At 38.9% G+C, this 22,165-nt stretch overlaps 2 protein-coding genes across 4 annotated transcripts in view; both read left to right on the top strand.

Moving 5' to 3' along the window:
- Positions 1-22,165, top strand: part of LOC306878348 (plectin-like) — a gene marked incomplete at its 5' end in the record, with an annotated part of 125,923 nt that overhangs the window by 52,380 nt on the left and 51,378 nt on the right. Inside the window, one exon of one of the 3 annotated variants that reach the window (XM_079430631.1) lies at positions 4,189-4,789. The exons of 1 other annotated variant lie outside the window; for it this stretch is intronic. In XM_079430631.1, the coding sequence (XP_079286757.1) occupies positions 4,189-4,789 (601 nt within the window). Of the gene's footprint in view, positions 1-4,188; positions 4,790-21,606; positions 21,899-22,165 lie in introns of those variants that run through there. One more of the 3 variants, XM_079430632.1, reaches the window with a different exon arrangement.
- On the top strand, positions 344-4,184 carry LOC306877577 (uncharacterized protein; the record flags this gene model as incomplete). The annotated part of the gene is made up of 2 exons (XM_079429420.1): positions 344-4,123; positions 4,174-4,184. The coding sequence occupies exons 1-2, from the start codon at positions 649-651 to the stop codon at positions 4,182-4,184; spliced, it is 3,486 nt and encodes a 1,161-aa protein (XP_079285546.1). The 5' UTR covers positions 344-648.

Raw genomic sequence — 22,165 nt, 5'->3', positions numbered from 1 at the left:
ACTCTCTCTCCTTATGAGAGGATCCAACACACCCGGCGGTGTGTAATGTGTGCTGTGCACAGCTGTGGGTGGTTCCTCCTAGCCCTTTCTGTGCATATGCCTCAGTGAGACATAGGTGTGCTAAACAGGCACATTTTTTTCTCTATTCTTGGAGTTCTATTTTTGCTCGCTGCACTTTTGCTGATTATCTTTGCAAGTGTTTACTTCACAACTGTTGAGAGTCTGCCGAGCGGGCAGTTTGGTTCTAACAGTTTCTGAGGTGGGAGGAGCCGATGGGATCATAGTACTCTCCCTCTTTCTCTCTTTTACACACACCCCCTCTCATTGCAGCTCTGCCAGTCCGGACTATGCTCACTTCCAAGGAAGGCTGAGTAAAGGAGAGCACAGTTTTCCTTTTCTGAGTTTTTCCTTTGCCTCCGAGAACGTTTGAGAAGAAAGAAGAAACTCTTTTGATTAGGAGGCAAGTTAGCTATACAACAGCGGACAAACGCAGAATAGCAGGTTGTATTTATTTTTAGCGTCTTTTTTGATTGAATTGATAGCACGTGGCAGCAGGCTCTGCCACAGAACTGAGGTCATTCAGTGATTTGTTCTTCTTTGGCAAAGCTGTTCCTGTTTATTCAGACGCTGCACGACTAAGGAAGCACAATGGTTGCTGGAATGGTAATGCCCCTGGACAACCTGAAGGCCATCTATGAGCGCCTGTTTCGGGATGGCGTCATGGTGGCCAAGAAAGACAAACGGCCTCAGACCAAGCACCCTGAGATTCCTAGCGTGGATAACCTGCATGTGATTAGAGCCATGGGCTCGCTGAAGTCCAGGGGATATGTGAGGGAGACCTTTGCGTGGAGGCATTACTACTGGTACCTTACAAATGAAGGGATTGTCTACTTGCGCGATTACCTGCATTTGCCTCCGGAGATCGTTCCCACGCCGCTGCAGAGAGTACAACGGCCAGCTGCCACTCTGGCCATCGCCCGCAGGGCAGAACGGGTTCAATCGGTTCAGGGTCCAACGTCTTATGTTCCCAAACCCGGCAGGATGGGTGCAGAAAAGCAAGAGGCTTTGCTGGATCGACAGGCGTATCGTCACAAAATGCCGAGCAGGGATGAGGCTGAAATGACTGAATCCAATGAGAGAACACCAAGATTTAGAGGTCGTCCAATGTCTAGCGCTCAGATCAGACCCAGGGAATCCAAAGAGCAGCCCATGCTTTCTGATATCCGCGATTACACCAGTGAGATGCAACCAAGTGTTAGGAGGAAGGTCGCTATGCATTCGGTCTCCCAAATGCCTCGTATTGAAACGTACCATGCCAAGCCAGTTGAACAGGAAAAGATGATGGAACTCAAGGAATGCACCAAGACAGCATTCGTTCAGAAAATACAAAAGGTTCATGTGAGCCAAGATCTGCCAACCATTTCTTCAAATGTGGGCGCAACAGCAGTGGAATCCTCTTTGTTTTCTGTCCATACTGAAGCAGTCAAAGAAAAGCCCAAAGAAGAAGTGTCTATCAAGGTCTCACGTGAAACAACATCCACAGCAGCTGGAGATGGCAAAACGGCTAAGGATGCTCGTCATCTTACTCCCTCAAAACCGAAGGTGGAGAAAACACAGAAAACCCCTGTGATGAAAAATGTGCAGGATTTGCCAGCTGTTCCATCAGCAGTGGAATCCTCTGTGTTTTCGGTCCATACTGAAGCAGTCAAAGAAAAGCCCAAGGAAGAGGTATTTGTCAAGGTCTTCCAGCAAACCACATCCTCTGAAACAGCTAAAGATGCTCCTCAACCCACTGCCTCAAAACCGAAGCTGGAAAAAACACAGAAAACTACTATGGCCATAAATGTGCAGGAGGCTTCATCAACAGTTGAGGCAACATCAGGCGAATCCTCTGTGTCAGTTGAAGCAGTAAAAGAAAAGCCCAAGGAAGAGGTGTTTATTAAGATCACTAAGAAAACCACATCCACAGTTGCAGATAATAGCAAAATGGCTAAAGATGCTCCTCGACCTACTCCCTCAGAACCGAAGGTGGAGAAAGCACAGCAAACCTTGGTGACAAAAAATGTGCCAGCTGTTTCATCAGCAGTAGAGACAACTGCAGTGAAATCCTCTGTCTCCACTGAAGCAGTCAAAGAAAAGCTCAAGGAAGAAGTGTGTATCAAGGTCTCTCAAATCACATCCCAAACAGATAAGGATAGCAAATCAGATAAAGATGCTTCTCATCCTATTCCACTGAAACCAAAAGTGGAGAAAACGCAGAAAACCACACAGACCAAAAATGTGCAGGATGTACCAGCTGTGGAGGCAACAGCAGTGCAGTCCACTATATTTCCTGCTGAAGCAGCTGAAGAAAAGCCCAAGGAAGAAGTGGAAACCACACAAAAAGGTGATAGCAAAATAGATAAGGTTGCTACTCGTCCTACTCTGTCAAAATCAAAGGTGGAGAAAACACAGCAAGACTCTGTGACCAAAAATGTGCAGAATGTTGCAACTGTTTCACCAGCAGTGGAGACAACTACAGTGGAATCCTCTGTCTCTGCTAAAGCAGTCGAAGAAAGGAAGGAAGAAATGTGTGTCAGTGTTTCCCAGGAAACCACACCCAAAGGTGATGGCAAAATAGATAAGGATGCTTCTCATCTTACTGCATCAAAACCAAAAGCAGAGAAAACTACAAAGACCAAAAATGTGCAGAATATACCATATGTTTTGTCAAAGGTGGAGGCAACAAAAGTGGAATCCTCTGTTTTTTCTGTCTCTGCTGAAGCAGTCAAAGAAAAGCCAAAGGAAGACATCTTTATGAAAGTCTCCCAGGAAACTGTATTCACAGTAACTAATGATAGTAAAATGGCTAAGACTGCTCCTCATCCTACTCTATCAAAACCAAAGGTGGAGAAAACACAGAAAACTAAAAATATGCAGGATGTGGCAGCTGCTTCTTCAGCAGTAGAGACAGTTGCAGTGAAATCCTCTGTCTCTACTGAAGCAGTCAAAGAAAAGCCCAAGGAAGAAGTGAGTGTCAGTGTCTCTCAAGAAACCACATCCAAAGATGATAGCAAAGAGGATAAGGATGCTCCTCGTCCATCAAAACCAAAAGTGCAAAAAATGCAAAAAAACACAAAGACCAAAAATGTGCAGGATATACCAACCGTTTTATCAACAGCAGTGCAATCCTCTGCAGTTTCTGTCTCTATTGAAGCAGTCAAAGAAAAGACCAAGGAAGACGTGTGCATTAATGTCTCTGTAGAAACCACACCCTCAATCGATAGCAAAACGCATAAGGATCCTCCTCATCCTTCTCCATCAAAACCAAAATTGGAGAAAGCACAGAAAACCATGCTGACCAAAATTGCGCAAGAACAACCAATCAAGACAGACGTTACAAATCAGACCTCCATTGAACCACATGATGTGCCTGCTGTTCATGCCGATGAGACAAAGTCAACTACCTCCATTAGCACCCAGGTGTCTGTCAAATCTCTAGAATCAGCAGTGCCACCCCTGCCTAAGAAAGAAGAAGATTTGTCAAAACACATTGCTGAAAAGAAATCAGAGATTAATCTGCCACTGCAGGTTTCTGTGGAGAAGACAGCAGTGCCACCCACAGCATCTAGCACTGTTCAAATGATTAACAAACAACAGAAAGCACTTGGTTCCCAAAAAACAAAGGATGTCCAAGAAGCACCTAAAGATGACAACACTCGTCCTTCGAAAGTTCATGAAAAGGTGGAGATTCCTCGTGCCATTTCTATAGCTGAGGTCAAGGCAGAGGTCAAAAGTCACAAGCCTGATCTCAGCCCTGAATCTCAGTCCCCGTCTACAGCTGCTGAAGTGAAGATTGCCACAGCTGACTCCAGCAAGACTTCAGAAGTCCTTGCACGAACGCCTAAGAAATTGGAATCTGATACAGATTCGGATTCTATTCAACAAAAGCCATCACCAGCAAAACTGACTGAGAAACCTGTAGTCACTACAGCTGCAAAAGACGGAGATGCAGAGGATGCCTCAAAGCCTTCAAAAGGAAAGAAGAAAAAGCAGAAATCTGCTAACAAAACTTTAGCTGCAAAACAAGTCCCACCGCCTATAGCTGAGACAAAGGTGAAAGAGCTAAAGACCGAGAATGCTGGTCAGGTTGACTTTCTTAAGGTCGAGGGCCCAACAAATGATTCTGCAAAGACATCCCCTGAGGGAATGCATGCTGTGGAGAGCGTGCAGCCAACAGCTGTACAGAATGAGGCCCCGGCTCACAAAGGGAAGGTGGAGCCTGTGCAGCCCTCGCCTGAAAAACGGGAGGTTCTGAAAGGAAAAACACCCTCCCCTCAGAGACAGTGGGAAGCGCCGGCAGCCTCAGCGTCAGCAGCAGCAGCCTCGGCCCAGCTCACCCCCCTCCCCGAGCAGGGGGAACCTCCCAGCGTTGCACAACACACGCCTGCTCCTGACACACAGCAGAGTTTAGAGAAGCAGAGCAAGCTCTCGGATAACAAGGCCCCTGCACAGCCTGTCATCACACCTGAGAATACCTGCGACGAGCAAGAACAGTCCCTAGACGACGCCATGCGGAAGAAGATCGTTGTGGTAGAGGAGGTGATTGAAGTACAACAGATTGCCAGTCCTGTTGCAGACCAACCTGTTACACCCCCAGTGCCAGAGATCACAGGAGATGATTTGGACTATGATGTCTTGGAGGAGCTGGCCATAGAGCGTGGTCTCCTGCAGGGTCCCATTGAAGAGACTTGCTGGGATCATTCACTCCAAGATCCCGAGGAGAAAACCTTCCCCAAATTCGTAGAAGGTATGAGTCCTTTTCATGAGTCTTTCTTTAACGTGCTTTGATGTTGGTTGCACTGCTCCGGTTTCCATCCTTATTTGCTGTGTGGGAGGTTCAAGGTGACTGGTGTGGTGTCAGAATAGTTGTGCTGTTATTAGATGGTTGAGCATGCTTTGCTTGAGAGGCGTGTAACTTTATATGTGTGTTGAGTGAACGGTGCCTGAGCTTTATGTTAAGTGAATTAAACATTAATAAGTAGGTTTTGCAGATTGTGCAGAGAAGCTTATACTGCAGTGCAGGCAACTTGTATCAAAAACTGTGGAGCTTTTTTCAAAACATGTGTTGTCCATGCAACAATGTGCATTTTTTTATTTAGTGATATTTTTCAGCTTGTCCTGTTTGTCACTGCTGCTTTCTACAAGCACAAATCTGGGTATATTTGTTCCAGTTATTTCGAGAAATTAACCTCTCGCAGTGATTCATGCCACATCCACACCCAAAACATCAAATTATGCGTGCAATGTTTCGCAACCACCATTTGCTCTGTAGCATATTGAGGCGTGTGATTCAGTTGCAAGTTTTCATTCTTTTCATGGGGAATACCAGTCTGCCAGTAATGAGCAGTTAAGCAGCACTGTGTTTCTGACAATACAACAATGTTTGGAGTCAGTTCTCCACTCCCTGCTGCCAAACACAAACCACAGCTATAGCTTTTCAGTTCTCTGAATAGAAAAAAGAGCTCCTCTAAAAATCAATGCTGTGCTTAGAGGACCCTGTGTGCCACTTCTGCAGGAAGCACGTGTGTTTGGTTATTTCCTGTGTTTTTTTACTCCTAGTATCTGGTTTCCAGTGGCCAACTATTATCTGGAGACTTCTGCTTTGTCACTTTGTTTATTATGTAATTTGACATACCACAGATACAGCTGTCCATCCCAAATTCGACCATTGTCTTCCTCCCCTAGTGCAACAGAGATCTCTGGAATGCGTGTTGCAGTTGCTTTTGTTGTTTGTATAGATTTGCATTTCAGTTTATGCTTGTATAAATGCAAAGCCATTTAAAGAAACTACTGGAACAATCTACTATTTGTAGAGTTAGTGAATCTGGGTGTATGCATTAAGAAATGACAGAAAGTAGTTAAAGAGTTTGCACAATCTAATGGGTGTGTTCAGTAGGTGTATCACAGAGGAACCATCCAAAAACAATTAGCCTTTTGTTTGAAGGTTTTGTTAGTCACTTCATCGTGGCAGGCATCTTTTGAGAAGCCACATTTCCCATATTCCAACCAAATGCAATTGGATTTGAAGAGGAAAAATAACTTGTACAATATTATGCTTAGACTAACTCGAGTCAGATGTGCTTGAGGTTTCATCTCTGTAATTTTCTGCTGCCCCCTACTGTATCTCTCCAGATCTGTCTCCCTGTTTCACCTTCAGCAGATCTTTTCAATTGAAGCTCCGTCATGTGGTGTCAAGTGAAATTTTAGCCTACAGCTAGGATGGAAATGATTTTTTTTGTACCTAGTAACTTTTTGTTCTTCTGTAATGGCTTAGAAGCAATGCTTTATTCATTAGTAATCCTTGAGTAATACATTGGACATGTATGAGCAACAAGTTTAAGATCTCCATTTGCACTGTTCTCTGTTCAAGCAGCAGAGTGTTGTGCAAGTGAGCATTTCTGTCCGCCTCCACCATAAATTCCTGCATATTTGTGATGTTGTGACAGGCGCTCTCGATTTCCTCAGTGCCACATGATTGTGGTGCAGTTCATGAGTCATGCAGTCGGTTCAGAGGAGCCTAATTAAACTGACTTTAAGAAGTCTTATTGGACACATTCTAGCAGTGTCTGGTGCTGTGACTCCTATAACTGGCCCTTCATCTCTTCACCTTTTGTAGAGACGGGTCTATATTCATGATAAAAATGAAATGTCATACTTTTGACTCCAGTGACATTTTCTCAAAATAGGGGTATATTTGAAAGTCATTTTATGTTTAGGCAGATTTTTTTTCATGCTTTCACTCGATCTTAAAGGTTTACAGTTTCGTTGTTCACTTCTTACCTAGCTCTTTTTAAAAATATGATATTGGATTTTTTTTGTACACGTAATGCTTAAAGTTTTAACATCTTAAAATCTGGTTAACATACAACACATGACATCGCTGGCTAAGGAATCCACACATTCGTATTAATCTTGCTTCCATTTATAAATATTCATCATTAAATCTTAATGTATCAGAATGTAAAAATGTTATTTTTAAAGTAAAAAGTGTATTAGAAATAACATAAACCTAGCTTTACCCCGTTGTGCAATTGGACTTTTGACTCTCAATGCTATAGTTAGTGTTATACCATGTATAGTTTAATCATTTGACAGCTAGTCTCTCCTACATCTGTTTTCTTGTTGAATATTTATGAGGTGTCAATGGATAGGCTACCCTGAGACCTGGTTGCTGTCAGCTAATGTTGACATGCATGCATGAATATAACAGGTTGCTCTGTCTTTATTGGTGATTTATACTGTCTTACCAAAATCAAGAGATTATGCACTGGCTCAGACAGAGATAATAAACCCATTAAACTATATTAATAATACGGGACATGTGATAAATAGCCTACTTTTCATGAAAAACGTAATGGTCCCAGATCTAGCCATACCTCAGTAAACCATCAGTGCTTCTACTGACAGAAATATGTAAAAGGTTTATGATAAATTCCTTTGAAATAGTCTTTTCTGTCTACATGATAAGAACTTATATTTTTCCCAGAGGAAGTGACTTTCCTCTATGCTTAATTTTTGTTTTGTTGCTTCACTGCCTCATTCAAATGATCATCTGACTCATAACATGACTCATAACATGACTCTAAAATGATTGTTTGAAGTTGTAAATAAAACAAAGATTACTGGAGTACATTTGACAAGAAAATACTATTTCAAGTCTTTCTACTTAATAATTACATTTTTTTTAATTCAATGTGTTACTTGCCATTTCTTTGGAATTATTTATGAAAGTTACTAGCAATTTTTGAGTTAATTATTGAATTATTTCAAAGTAAATCCTACACCACTTGTTTTTTCGGTGTACAAAAGGGGTCTCTGATTTTATGCTACTGACACCTGCTTGTGTGGATGAAGCATTATGTAAAGTTAGTTGCCATGATTATTTATTTATTTGTTTGTTTACTGACAATAAGAGGTCCTACCATAATAAAGTAGTATTTGATTGAAAAAAGTAGCTTTAAAACTTCTGAAAGCATCTTTTATTAGTCTATCATTTACATGCTAAATTAAGGTGATTAATTTCAGTGTACGTTAATTCAACAGGAAAGCTGACCCACACATGTTTAGACCTGTTTATAATGAGCCTGAATACTAGTTTTGATCAGTCAGTGCTCATCTCATTTTCCAAATAGTTCACATGCCAAGTCCTGCAAATTAGACGCCTACAAATACTTGATTTAATCACAGTCATAAGCGCTGTAAACATGTAGGGCAAATAAAATTGACACTCTGTCAACACCGTAATTCACAGCGCCATATGCTAATTTCAGTGGATTACTGTGGAAAACTCCACTATATTTAGTTTATGTCCAGCTTCATGGGTGGCCAGTAAAGGCTCGTGATATGGCACAAGGGATTTCCAATTATGCCAGGAATCCCATATATAAATGAAAAACATGAACCCTGGCACTCATGTGCTTTTCCAAGTGTGAAAAGGAGTACACTTTACTTTAGCATACTTTAAAAAGAGTATTTATTATGGAAATAATATGCTTTTAAAATATATACTTAAGTGCAAGCTGAATATAGACAATTAAATGCATGTTATTTGCAAATGAAATAAAATGTTGTCATTTAAATGTATGTTAAATGCAATTAGTTGAACTTTGGAGTGTTTCTGACCCACATAGGACCTTTAAGTACATTTTTATATGTTATTTTGTAATTACGTCTATTGTCTTTGAAATATGGTTAAAGTTTTACTGCTGTATGTATTTCTATTGAAACTTGTAGTGATGAAGTTGCATTTTAAAATATATTAACTATAAATTATATATTGAATAACTCACTTTAGTTCAAATTATAATCAAGTGTTATACATGTGCTTTAGTATGTTAGACAACACATCAAAATAAATGTACTTCTTTAAAGCATAAGCAATTATTTTTATATGATTTAATGATTCAATTATTTAAAAACTTTAAATGTGATATTATTACAAGGTATACTTTTTAAATGTGTACTTAAGTGTGTTAAGAAACAGTCATGCAAGTGTCTCTTAAGTCACTTAAGTGGCTTTTTATTTAATTCATATATTATCTGCTAGTACAGTTTTTCAAAATATACTTTTAAGATTTAAAGTGCTCTTTTTCACAAGGGTACACTCTATCAGTTCATTGTATTTTGCCATTTCATGCCAATTATTCCTCACAAATATTAATGAAACTGCCGTCTTGGGGCTAATTAAAGAACACAGATGCAACATCTCATTTACATATCGACATTCGGATACTGTGTTCTTCTGGCGTTCCAAATAAATGACTACGTGTGGAAAAAATCCTCTCCCTTCTACCACGTGCTCTCTGTTCTCTGCGGTGCCTCCTCTAGCAACAATAATTGCAGCCATTTCAAGCACAAAAGAGTTTAAGACATGCTTTTTTGGGGTGTTAAATAATGGAGCAAATACCAGTAATTTGATGAGCGCAAACATTAGTAAATTGCGTAATTGCATGATTAATTTTAATACTCTTCTCCCATAAATTGTGTGTCTTAAGGCAAAACTCCTACAAATTGTCCACGCCTTCTCAGTGCTAATTCTTCACTGCATGTCTTTAGTGAATCCTGACAGTACTATTTAGACATCAAAAGACGCTTTGTGCTAAGTAAAAACTGGCCCTTAGTGACTGACAGCAGAACTGAAGCAAATTCTGAGGGAGAGTAAAGCCGAGAGACTGTGATGCAATATATCAGAGAATAACTCAATCATCATCCAGGAAAAAACTGATCTCTGTTCCAAGAGGGCAGCGCTGGTTTCATCAGTTTCTATCTGTGCCAGTGTGAGCCCAGGCTGATATTTATATCCACAGTGGGCTGTTTTCCCCTTTCCCACTCACACCACCCCACTCGCCCCCGTCCCGTCCCGACCCTTAGCCTCCGCCCACCTAATTGCAAAGCCACCGGGAGCAGCTGACATATCCAAACAGCAGGCATGGGCCGTCAAAAATAAGAAGGGGGCCGTGGCCACCAAACAAACCCAGACTCTTTTTCTCTCTTTATTGGCACGTATTGCTCTGCTTGTCCGCCTTTGCTGTTCCTCAAACTTCATGAAGATCATACCTGGTAGGTCAGATAGTTAAGTGTCTTTTATTATATGTTTGTTTGTGTGTCAAACGTTGGCGGAGGTGGGAAGGAACATCTCAGTGTTGTCATACAAAATGCTTCTCTTTCAGACATCGAGTTCTAAATTCTATTCCATATTTAAACCCGTTCACACTTTAGTTATCTGTGATGTGTTTTAGTTTTGGATGATTCGTTAGTTATTTTTGTGGATGTAGGTGCGAGCTCTACCTGGAGGAGTTATATTCGGCAGGTCTGACGGATGGTTTGATCGTGTTAAAGCGCGGTGGGTGGGTGGAAAAACAGGACGAGAGTTGGATTTCAGAAGGAAATTCTCTGTGTCTGCATGGGAATGTGAGGTGTCCCGTATCTGCGCTATTTTTGAGAGCTGTAAAAACGCTTCCACCTGTTTCGAGCTTGAAGCAGGCTTCTCTCACGCTGTAATAATAGAGAAATGTACCCTACTGTAACTCCAAAGTTGCTTTGGTTTCCAAACATAATGCTGACCCTTACTGTATATTACTGTATACTGTCTATTTTTAGCTTTGTGGTCAGCATCTATGACGACTTCTTTGTAAAAACACAACTAAATGTGTGGACTTTGCTTCGCAGCTGTCAACTACATTTGTATTTTTATTTTTTTTAATAAAAAATTTAAGTCAAAATAATTGTCTGTGGCAATCAACAGCATATATGTAATTTCACTATTATTTACATGCTAATAGAGTATTTAATAAACATTTTAATTAGTGTTTATTTTATGTATTTTCACATTTTTCAGGTTATTTTAATTTTAGTTATTTTATTTGCCATTTTAAGTAGTTTAATATTTTTTTATTCAGCTTGAATTTATTTTTATTTCAGTTTTAGTTTTAGTAATTTTAGTACTTAAAATTTGTATTAATTGCCAAATCAACATTTTTAGTTTTCAATTAAGTATTTCGAGTTTTTCGTCTGGTATTTATATTTAAAATATGTTTTATTTCAGTTTTGTTTCAGTTAATGAAAAATATTTGTGATAGTTTTAGTTAACAATAACAACACTACATACAACAGATGCTATCAATAGACCTGAAGGTTAACATCATTTACAACCCAAGTGGGCTTACATACCACACTGGAGACAAATAAATAATCAACGAAACGTTTCAGAGGCAAAGTAATTTAAATGAACACATCAATGGTTACACTTTATTTAGATCCATATTAGTCCATGTTAGATATTCTACTAACTATAAGTAACTTGTCAACTACACTTCAACTAACTCTCATTAGAGTATCAGTCTCACTAGAGTATAGAGACTGTTAGGGTCAGTAGAATTAGTTGACGTACTTGCAAAGTTATTATATGATAAAATATCTGTTGGGAACCATCAAAATAAAGCGTGAGCAGATATTAAGCAGTCTACTAATATTATGTACTAAATATAGAAAAGCATGCACTGGGAATAATTCAGAAGAAGTATGTGTTAAGAAAGTAAATGGAGTCAGTTCAGTTTCATATTGACTTACACTGAACCTGAATTTGGTATGAATTGTTGAATAATGTGAAGATGGGTAGTTATTTTAAAGTTCTAATGATTACTTACATTCACCATTGCCTTTGGGTGTTTCATTATCTCTGGATTGATGAAATACTTTAATTAGTTTGTCCTAAAAGAGACTAGGTGTGTCTTCTGATTTCAAACTCAACCGGTTCTGCAAGCCCTGGAGTGGTGTTAAATGTTCAGACACGCTGGTTTATGATCTTATTCAACTCTGTATTGAAACATGTTCACACTTTGAGAGTACAAATAGTGAGAAAGAAGAGAGTGAATGAAAGCACAGTGATGTTTTCAGCGTGTTAGAGGACTGTGAGAATGGATGGAAGGAATGTAAACTTGACATGATAAAGAAGTGGAGGAAACTCAGGAGAAAGTTACTGTGCTAGATCTCCACGTTTGGCTGAGAGACGCTGCACTGGCGTCTTTTTTTAAATGTCTGAACACAGGCCATGTCTTCCATCCGCTCCACCTGTTCCCGCTGCCTGACTCATGCAGATTGATTTCAGGCCTAATGCCGCTGAGCCCCTCACGGTCCGCTCTCCCCACCCTGCTGCTGCTGGGGCATGTTGTCACACTGATCGTGTTTGAGGAAACACAGAGGTGTCACAGCGGTAGTGAGTTAGAAGATCTCGTTGTTCTCAAGTTCTTAGCTTGTTTCGTCTCGTAGAAGCTGGTCTCTCTTTCTCTTGCTCTGCCAGGACATTGTGGACAGGAAGATTAACCCTTTGTCAGATGAGAAAGGGGATTGGCAATGCAGCTTATATGGATAGGCATACTTTTTTTTATTTAACTGGTGATTACAATGAAATCTTGTTTTCAAAGATTTAAAACATGTTTTAAAAGACGTGCATCAACAAATTAAATTTTTAGACATAGTCAAACCAAAATGTATTTAGACACCTTTCTCACATTATCACAGTTTATTCACTGTAGTTTAGAAAATGGTAATAAGATATAAGAACTCATTCATTATCAAATTGATCTTGATAATATGAGATAACTTTGATAGAAAGGTATGTAATGAATTGGGTTGAATAGCTGTCAGCTGATAAATTAAAGAACACAGTTAGATCAAACCAATTTAGCTCAACCAATCACCAAGCAATGCTTCATTTTGTTCTGTCTGTGGTGGAAAAAGTTTGCGTTAGCAATTAATGAAGAGCACTTAAGCAAAGCATGCTCAGGTCAAAGTGTCTGAATCATTTTTGATCCCAAATTTTACTGCTAGTCCACTGTATTTTTGTGCATAATATCACAGTTTACTTTATTTTGCTCTCCTCAGTTAAATGAACTATAGTGTCCTGCACCCATTAGTAAAAAATAATATCAAAAATTATATCTGGTGTCTGAATAATTTATGGTTTGACTGTAAAAAAAACAAGATCTGAAGTGCTTATGAGCTATTTAAAAACATTTACTGAAAATGTAACATGTTTTGAGCATATTTTCTCATTGCCTCAACGTTCTGAAATAACAATACGATTAGGAAAGTGAATACATTTTCACATTTATAAAAATGAATGCTCATGCACAGTTAGTTACTCTGAAATAATATATATATATTTTTTCAATTAACATTTTTAATTTGGTTTCTGTCAACACATTTCAGAATTTTCGACCTATTTTTTCCCCCAAATACATTTAATTGAAAGCTTTTAGGCATTGTTTATGAGCATTAATTCAAAAATATTTGCTGACAATTGAACACCTTTTTGAACATATTTTCTGTTACAAATCTGGCTCTGTTACTGAAAATATTAATACCATTAGGAAATTTGAAAAAATTATTATGAACAGTCATGCACAGTTACTTTAAAAACCATATAATATAAAATAATATATAATTTTAAATTAACATTTGATTAGATTTTGACTAATTTCTCTCATTACTGCAACATTTTACACAATTTACTATCTATTATTTTTGATATATACATGTATTTAATTGAAACTTGACATAATTTCAAAATTGAAGCATAATGTATAGATTCTGCACATGCAATTCAAAAAATTTTATTTTTGCAAACGCAAAATAAAGTAGTATTAGATATCACATTTGCAGAGAAACATTAAGGTTTTTTCCCATTCAAAAAAAAAAAGGCTTATCTTACTTAGCATTTTTGCCTTGCTTCTAGTCAAAATATCTAAGAATTCTTAAATTAAGATGCAAAACAACATAATATATTTAGCCTTGCATAAAGTGATAAATAATAAATAGAATATTGAAGCAATATTCATTATATTAATTAGTTTTTTTCCTTACAAATAAAAATATATTAATAAAGTAGGCTACATTCTGCATTTATGACACCATTAGCTTATCAGTGCTGTTTTGATTAGGTTTGTCTGTCTCTGTTGAACCTGACTATAGTATTAAATTCTTGTATCTGTAGTCTACTGAACATAGTAAGTTGATACAGCAGTGTCGTAAGATCGTTGTTGGTTCTGTGAGTACACTATACAGCCTGTATTGTTCTGATAGAGCACATGTGAACACATCCCAGACTGTAGTATCACTGTAATTCACAACTTTGAATTGCAAATGACATCAAAACTTTGAATAACAAATGGAAGTCCAGAGGCTCAGTTTTTCCATGTGTGCATTGAATAAAAAGAAACATCAGAAATGTTCATAATCCTATAGGATCCTACCATCAGCACGTATATAGTTTCTTGACTCATAACACCACTATAATGGAAAGTTCCAGACGGCTGATGTAAACCGCACACATGCCGGAGGGCTGAGCGTGAGGCCGCTGTGTCGTCTTGCTCTTGGATCCTGTAGGATGTTTGGATGAGTGTGTGTTCTTTAGGGAGCAGCGGGGCATGTAGAAGATGTGTGCAGAGACTGGCCTTCAGGAGCCATAAAGGGGCTGCCGCTGTTCTTTGGATGTGATTTAAGGGCTTTTATGGAACAAAGGGATGCTTCTGCTTGAGTTCGGCTGTTATTTTTAGCCACTGACTCATAAATGAGGTTTCATAATATACTGTGGTACATCTTAACTGGGTCTCAATCAATTACTTGCATTTAATTGTAGCTCCGTTCTTCTAAACTTGATGCATTGGTTGTTGTTAATAATGCTCCTCCATATGCGTGTCCAATAGAATTCACAGCTTCTGCCACAGAATAAAAAGGTAATTGCATTGATTTTATTTCACAATTCAGACTTTAATATATATATAAACTCAGAAATACCAATTCTGACTTCGTAATAGTTTATATTTTGCAATTCTGAAACAAAAGTCTGCGTTATGAGATATAAACTAAGAATTGCAAGGGACAATTTTTAATTGTGAAAAAGTTGCAATTACCTTTTTTTATTTTTTATTTATACCATGACGGAAATATGGAGAGTTCAGTGGCCTCAGTGTTCATTAGGTTGGCAATCTGGTCTATTACCAAATCATTAGTGATTATCATAATAAACTTTGTACAGTAAAATATGTATTATAGTCACAACTTCTCTGTGTGTCATGTCCAGGGTTATTAGTTAACAAAATAAATAAATAAAAAATAAATAAAAATTTTGCTAGTAAAAAAATAAAAAATAAATAAAACAAAATGATTTTATTTCATCGAGTTGCCAAATAAATATTTTTCACTTTCATTTATTTTAACTCGATGTACTAAAATAACTAAAACTAACTAAAAAAAATAATAAACAAATAGACATTGAAAAAAATAAAAAATAAAACTAGCCTTACAAGGCCTGTTGGATAATTTATTTAAAATTTCTTAAACTAAAATTGAAAAAAGTTGCATGACATATCTGTAAGTCTGTTAAGTTTTATTTAAATGCCCATTCTTTGGAAAACAGATGACCTAGGCAGCTTTGCTATTGGATAATGGAGGCCATATAATTTGATTATTGCCCGTGACTAAAGTTCAGAGGAGGCATGGGAAATCATTAGCCGTCTTTAAGCATGACTGCAGCAGACACTGGCCATGTCTCAGGATGTTTTGCGCTGTAGCAGTCGCAGTGATGGAGATATGTACCAGAGCAGTTATGGAGACAGACTGGAGCTGCTGTACAGTCAGATGTGTTGTGTTGGTAAGTCTGATACAGAGCAGCCTGTCTCAGTCACTCCTGGATTTTCACTTAATCACACCACTGTTAGAGAGCTTTATTCACATCGTCGACTGTTATGTAATGTCTGGCTGCTTTAATCATCTCAATCCTGCTGGTGAAATTATAAATCACTTTAATCACTTGACTTTCGCAGTCTGGTGCCAGTTTGTTATGCAATATGATGCGTGCTTTTACTTCACATACTTCAACTAGTTAACATGATCTAAAACTATTATATTTAATTCTTGTATAGTTATCCTACATTTTCATGGCCTGATTAATAATAATAATTGATTTATTTATTTGGCAACTGGCACTTTATTGAAGGAAAGTTATGTTCAGGATAGCATACTACTCTTACTTTAATATTTATACTATACTTAAAATGCAAGCTAAATTATGACTATACACTGTTCATATGCAATATGGTGAGGTTTTGTGACAACAGTGCAGCATTCTACTGTTTAAATACATTTTATACTACATTTAATTACAAAAACAATGTTAATTGTGAATATAAAGCTATTTTTGCTTTTTGCAAAACTGACTTAGCCACGCCCATCCATTCAACCAATGGATTCATAACCCCACCCTTTAAAGACACAGCAGCCAATCGGATGTCAGCAAAACTGAACATGCAAAAAGATTGATTCACAAGCAGTTTCTACTGGCCGATTAGAAAACATGGCCGGTCATTTCAGTGTTTTCTGTCAGGAAGGATGTGATACATGGTGTTTCTCAAATAAAATCTATAGTAAATACACAAGGTATGCATTTTTCTCTTGTGAATACTGTGTTTTGCCACCATCTAGTGTTAAAAGGATGAAGTCTCAGTTTCATACTCATGGCTATAACTTTGTTTCACTGAAGATGAAGTGATACAGCTTGAAACAAGACTGCCATTCATGAGAAATGTTCACCTGCCATTATTTTCTTCTCATCCTCACACTTTTTATTAGTGACCAAAAGTGAAGTGAAGTGGCATACGGCCAAGTATGGTGACCCATACTTGGAATTCGTGCTCTGCATTTAACCCATCCAACGTGCACACACACAGCAGTGAACACACACACACACCGTGAACACACACCCGTAGCAGTGAACACACACACACACAGCAGTGAACACACACACCGTGAACACACACCCGGAGCAGTGAACATACACACACACAGCAGTGAACACACACACCGTGAACACACACCCGGAGCAGTGAACACACACACACAGCAGTGAACACACACACCGTGAACACACACCCGGAGCAGTGAACACACACACACACACACAGCAGTGAACACACACACACACCGTGAACACACACCCGGAGCAGTGGGCAGCATTTATGCTGCGGCGCCCGGGGAGCAGTTGGGGGTTCGGTGCATTGCTCAAGAGCACCTCAGTCGTGGTATTGAGGGTGGAGAGAGCACTGGACATTCACTCCACCCACCTACAATCCCTGCCGGCCCGAGACTCAAACCCGCAACCTTTGGATTACGAGTCCGACTCGATAACCATTAGGCCACAACTTCCTAATGGTTAGAGGAACCATTAGGACTTCCCAACGACTTCCTAATGAACTGAGATTCCCCTCCATCCGACTTGTGATGCTTCCTAACCCTAACCCAAAAGCATCACAATTTAGTAATAAGGGCAATGTCAGAAAGCTGGGGATTTACTCCCAATATTCTGGGCTCTGGAAAGGCCCACGCTTACGTGTTTATCTATTACTCATGAGCAATTTTTGATTTGATGTACTGTAAGCTGCTGGTGTGATTGGAGGGTGATCTAACACTCATCTTTTCTGAGATTTATTTTGGTTTGGTGAAGTGATTTCACAATGAGTCCTCTCAGTGCGGTCAGCCCTTCCTTTGAATGACTTACGTTCAGACTATAAATACAGACATGAGTAAGAGTGTGTCCTTCTCATCCGCTGCCATGGCTACTGTGTGTTTGGACAACTCTTCTCAGACGTCCATCGTATCTGCTCCGTCAGCATCTCAGATGGAAGCAGTTATTGTGTCACTAAGGCAATGCAGTCAAAAGCAGAAGTGCTGTCATAGTTCTCAGCTGATCTCATGCAGGTTTATCTTTTATAGATGATGCTTCCCTCAGCTGTTCAGATACCTCAGCCATTGTAAAATTACCTGCCAGGTTTATGATTATATAGTAATTATTGGCCAGAAGAGGGAGACAAATAATTTATTGATGATGTGAATGATTGCCGCATGCAACAGGATGATCAGTTGCTAAAATCAAGTATATGGAATATAGAAATGTGAGAAGGCTTCATCAGCAGAAAAGGAAAGTCGTAACAGAGCAAGTTACTGAATTTGAAACACTTTTTTCATTAGAATAACATTCCCCAATGAATTGTGCACAGAGCAGGATGCATTCAAATTTAAAATAAGGGTTGCATAAACCCTAATAGAGATATTTAATAATTTTGCACGCAGCAATTCTGTATTAAATGTAGAATATTTTAAATGAATATTTAATAACTACTTATTTTAATTACATTTTATTTGAATTGTTTATCATTATTTTATTTGAAAGTCACTTTTCACCGTGCAAAAATTCAAACCAGCAGGTCATGACCATGTTAGTTTGGAGATGGGGAACAGGGTTTGTACCTCCTTGTTGTGTTTTATGCTCTAATTTGGCATGACTCTCAGGACTTCAACAATCACATTGACTTCAGTGGAAGAATGAAGTTGTTTTAGAGCAAGTTTTTACATGCAGATTAAATATTACAAAGAAAAAAGATAGTTTATTTTCATTTGAAATAACTTGGTCTGATAAATCGTTCAGGAGAGAAAGTGCATAAGAAATACTTGAAGTGCATGTCATCGTTTTGAAGAGGCCTGTGAGAGAGTTTGCAGAAGAGCTTGGCAGCTCCGTCTGTTTTCCGTGCTGGAGGAGACGAGCGCAGAAGCTCTAATGGGTTATTTTAGATCTCAGCTGCTGCTGTTGATGTTCTGTTGTGAATCTCCAGCTGAACTCCAGCGCTGACTATCACATCACAGCGTTTAGAGAAGCACAGATGCAAAGCTGCAATTGCAGCATTAATGCCCTTAGCTCTTGTAAAGTCACATAATCATGGCTTCCAGTAAAAAGCATGCGAGGGAGAGAAAGAAAGAGCTCAGCTGTCATGTTGTTGAGGTTGGGATTGGGAAGGACAGGGTGTGTCTGTGATTCAGGTGGATCAAAGCAGACGAACACACATTCCTCTCTGACAGACAGACGTTCCTCTACACGCTCTCACACGCAGAGAGAAAGTCGGGATTGGGAGGCACTTTCACAGCTAAAGCGGTTTGTTACGCCTAACACGGGAATGTGAGGAGTTACCGTTCTTATAACATCAGTCTCATTATCTTTGAAGACAACCTTCAGTCTTATGTTCCAGATTGCTTCTACACTCTCATCTCGGCCTGTACTGGAAGGGAATTTGATTGCTTAACCCCGTAAAGCTTAGTGTGTCACATTTCTAAAGCCTCTAAATGATCAAAACTTTGCTGTTTAACCTGTCGTATCTACTGCATGCCTTCTGTCTCTGATTGATTGTTTAGACTTTTTTTAGCAAGTAAAAGGTGCAAATATCCACCCTCAGCTCATGCATCACGTGCCTAGAAAAATCAGTGAGTCTCAAATCTTATCATCAGGCTTCTGAGGGGCGTTTATTTCGTTTATTATGCGTTTATTATATTATTTATATTTATTTATTTATGGATTTGTTTGTTTGTTTTGGTCAAGCTTTACAGGGTTCATTATCACACACACTAACATCTGACCGGATCACGTTGACTCTTTCCTCCATCTTCTGACCTCAGATGCAGAGTGCTTTTGTGTGCATGTGGTTCATAGAAAGATCTGGGGTGTGTTCAGGTTGAAAGATGAATACTTGATATTGATTCAAGAGGTCCGTCATGCTTCACCCTGCGCGTGTGCAGGATCATGAACGATTTGTCTTGTGTAGACTTGACTGTTGGAATAAAGCCTGGTCCATATTACAGCTCTGGCCGAGAACCAAGCACACTCTTTTTAAATGTCATTTAAGGGCAAGTTCATCTAAATATATGGGTGTGCTCAAGGATATCACGTTTTGGATATCACGTGTCTCAAACAAAGCTCTTGAATATCATCAAAGGCTGTATTTGTGTAACGTCGTGCATCTTGTGAGCTCATCTCTTATGGCTCGGCTCATTGTTAATCCAGCCAATCAGATCTCAGCAGCTCGTGTCATTTTGTGTGGATTAAGTATCAGCTGGTCTGTGAATGATGTTATGCTGTATGGAAACCGCTGGTGATCCCGTGGGCTAAAAACACATTAAAAGAGCATCACATAAATGTGTCCTTGCAATCAGCAGATTTACTCTTTCTTTGTGGTTTAAATCAGATATTTTCAATATCATAATATAATTAACCAATTTTAATAAATTCTTATAATAATTATATAAGTGAATTGGTAACTACGTCTATAAAAAATGATCTAATTATAAATTAATAAACTTCAAGGGCACTGTAATTAAACAAGGATGATCAGAGCTAATATGAGGTTATGTAATTATGTAAATATAAAGTAGTCAATATCATAAGGTGATATTGTGAAATATTATTACAATTTAAAATAACTGTTTTCTATGTGAATATACTTATTGACTTATTTAAGGTTACAAAACTTGAAATCACAGTGGGTAGGAAATAGACAGAAAAAATATAAATCATAAGAAAAGGTTGTAAATGCTATTATAGGTGTTGGTAGTTTTTGTGCCACACCTTAATACCTTCTCCTGTATCAACAGACATTTAGACGTCTATAAAATGAAGGCGTCAGCTTCCATATCTGCTGAGGAATATGTTAGATATCGTAAAAAAACTGCCAATTCTGCAAACACTGTCAAGTTCAGGCTGTTATAGTTACCGGCGAGCCTGAACAGGTTATCAAATGAGCAGCTTCTCAAAGCTTATGGTGCGGGTCTGTTCAGATGATGAGCGTGTGACGAAGGCCCCATCCTCATCCTCATCTTCTGCTGTAGGTTTATGTCTTTATGACATGAGCAGAGCTGTTATAAGTCGTTCTCGTCCTAACCAGCTAAAAGAAATGCAGTGTTGTTTTCAGTGTTTTACTTCACTCAGAAATGGTGTAGATTTGCAAGTAACACGTTAAATTTTGAAGGGTAAAGACTAAAATTTTATTCCAAAGTCCGGTAATTGTTTATTAGCAATTTTGAGCATATCTACACCCTCTTTAGTGATATATAAGATTGTGCACACTCTCATGCGAAAGAGAACGCCAGATGATTCTTTTAAAGAATGTTCTTTGTGTTTCTGGCTGTTGATTCTGCCGCCTCTGGTTATGTATTTGGCTGGGGTTGGTTTGGATCTCCAGCGTGTGTAGACCTGAGCGGCCCATCCCAGAGCCTCACCCTGCCTCACTGGCAGAGCACAGACTCTCAGTTAGTCATACTTGCCCAACCGCTCAGGTATGTCACAGTGGTTAATCATTAAAGAGGCGGATGCGTGTGTGTGTGTGTGTGTGGTGTAATGTTTATTGGCATGAGTAGTTTTAGATTGTGATTGTGTAATCCTGTTCCTGTAATATCTCTTTTTACCAGTTATACACACTTGTTTAGCATGAAGTTACACAACTCTGCTCCACTCTCAACACGCTTCCTGTTGCGTTATTCTTTAGAGACTGTGATGATTTAGTGTGTGTGTTTGGAGAGGGTGTGGGATTCTAGATGAGGCATGCTGGCGGACACACCTTCCCGCTCACTTTCCCTGATTCCACTCCTTCTTCTTCTTCCTGCCTCGGCTCCACCAACATGACAATTTAGGGCCGAGGCGGAGCCAAGCTTATCCTGCAATGCCCTCCAACCTCCATGTCTCTCTGCAGTCAGAACAAGAGCAGGCCCACAACCTGTAGCTAGTGGCATCATTTAGAGGAGCTAGGAAATGGACGGCAGGAGTTAAACAGAAAGAAAGCAGAACAGGAACTTCAATTTGGACAAGTGAAGATAAGGAGCTTGTAACTGCGGTTTGTGACTCTGTATTAGCGTGACGTAAAGGAGATGAGTACGCAGCAGAGACGGAGGGAATATTCGTCCGACAGCCTGGAGAGGGAGAGGATCCCTTCAGATGACTTGCACTATCAGGGAATGCTGAAAGCCGTGGAAGGCAGGAAAGGTACTTAGGAAGGCTCTCTGATGCACCTGCTCATGATGGAAGAGACATTTCTTCTTTGTACAAGTCCGATCTCTAGTTATTAATAGCGTATGAACTTCTTTGATTTTAAGCAGTATTTTGGTTTTGGTAACATTTTATTTAGACATTCATTCTACTCACTATAAGCAACTATATGTCAACTAACTCTCATTAGCATGTTAGTAGACTGTTAGGTTAGAGTTAGTAGATGAAGTTGACGTGTAGCTACAAAGTATAATTTCTAAAGTG

Source organism: Barbus barbus, assembly GCF_936440315.1.
Source record: "Barbus barbus genome assembly, chromosome: 12".
NCBI lineage: Eukaryota > Metazoa > Chordata > Actinopteri > Cypriniformes > Cyprinidae > Barbus > Barbus barbus.
Note: the sequence above shows the minus strand (reverse complement) of the source record. Positions and strands in the feature narration are given on the sequence as shown.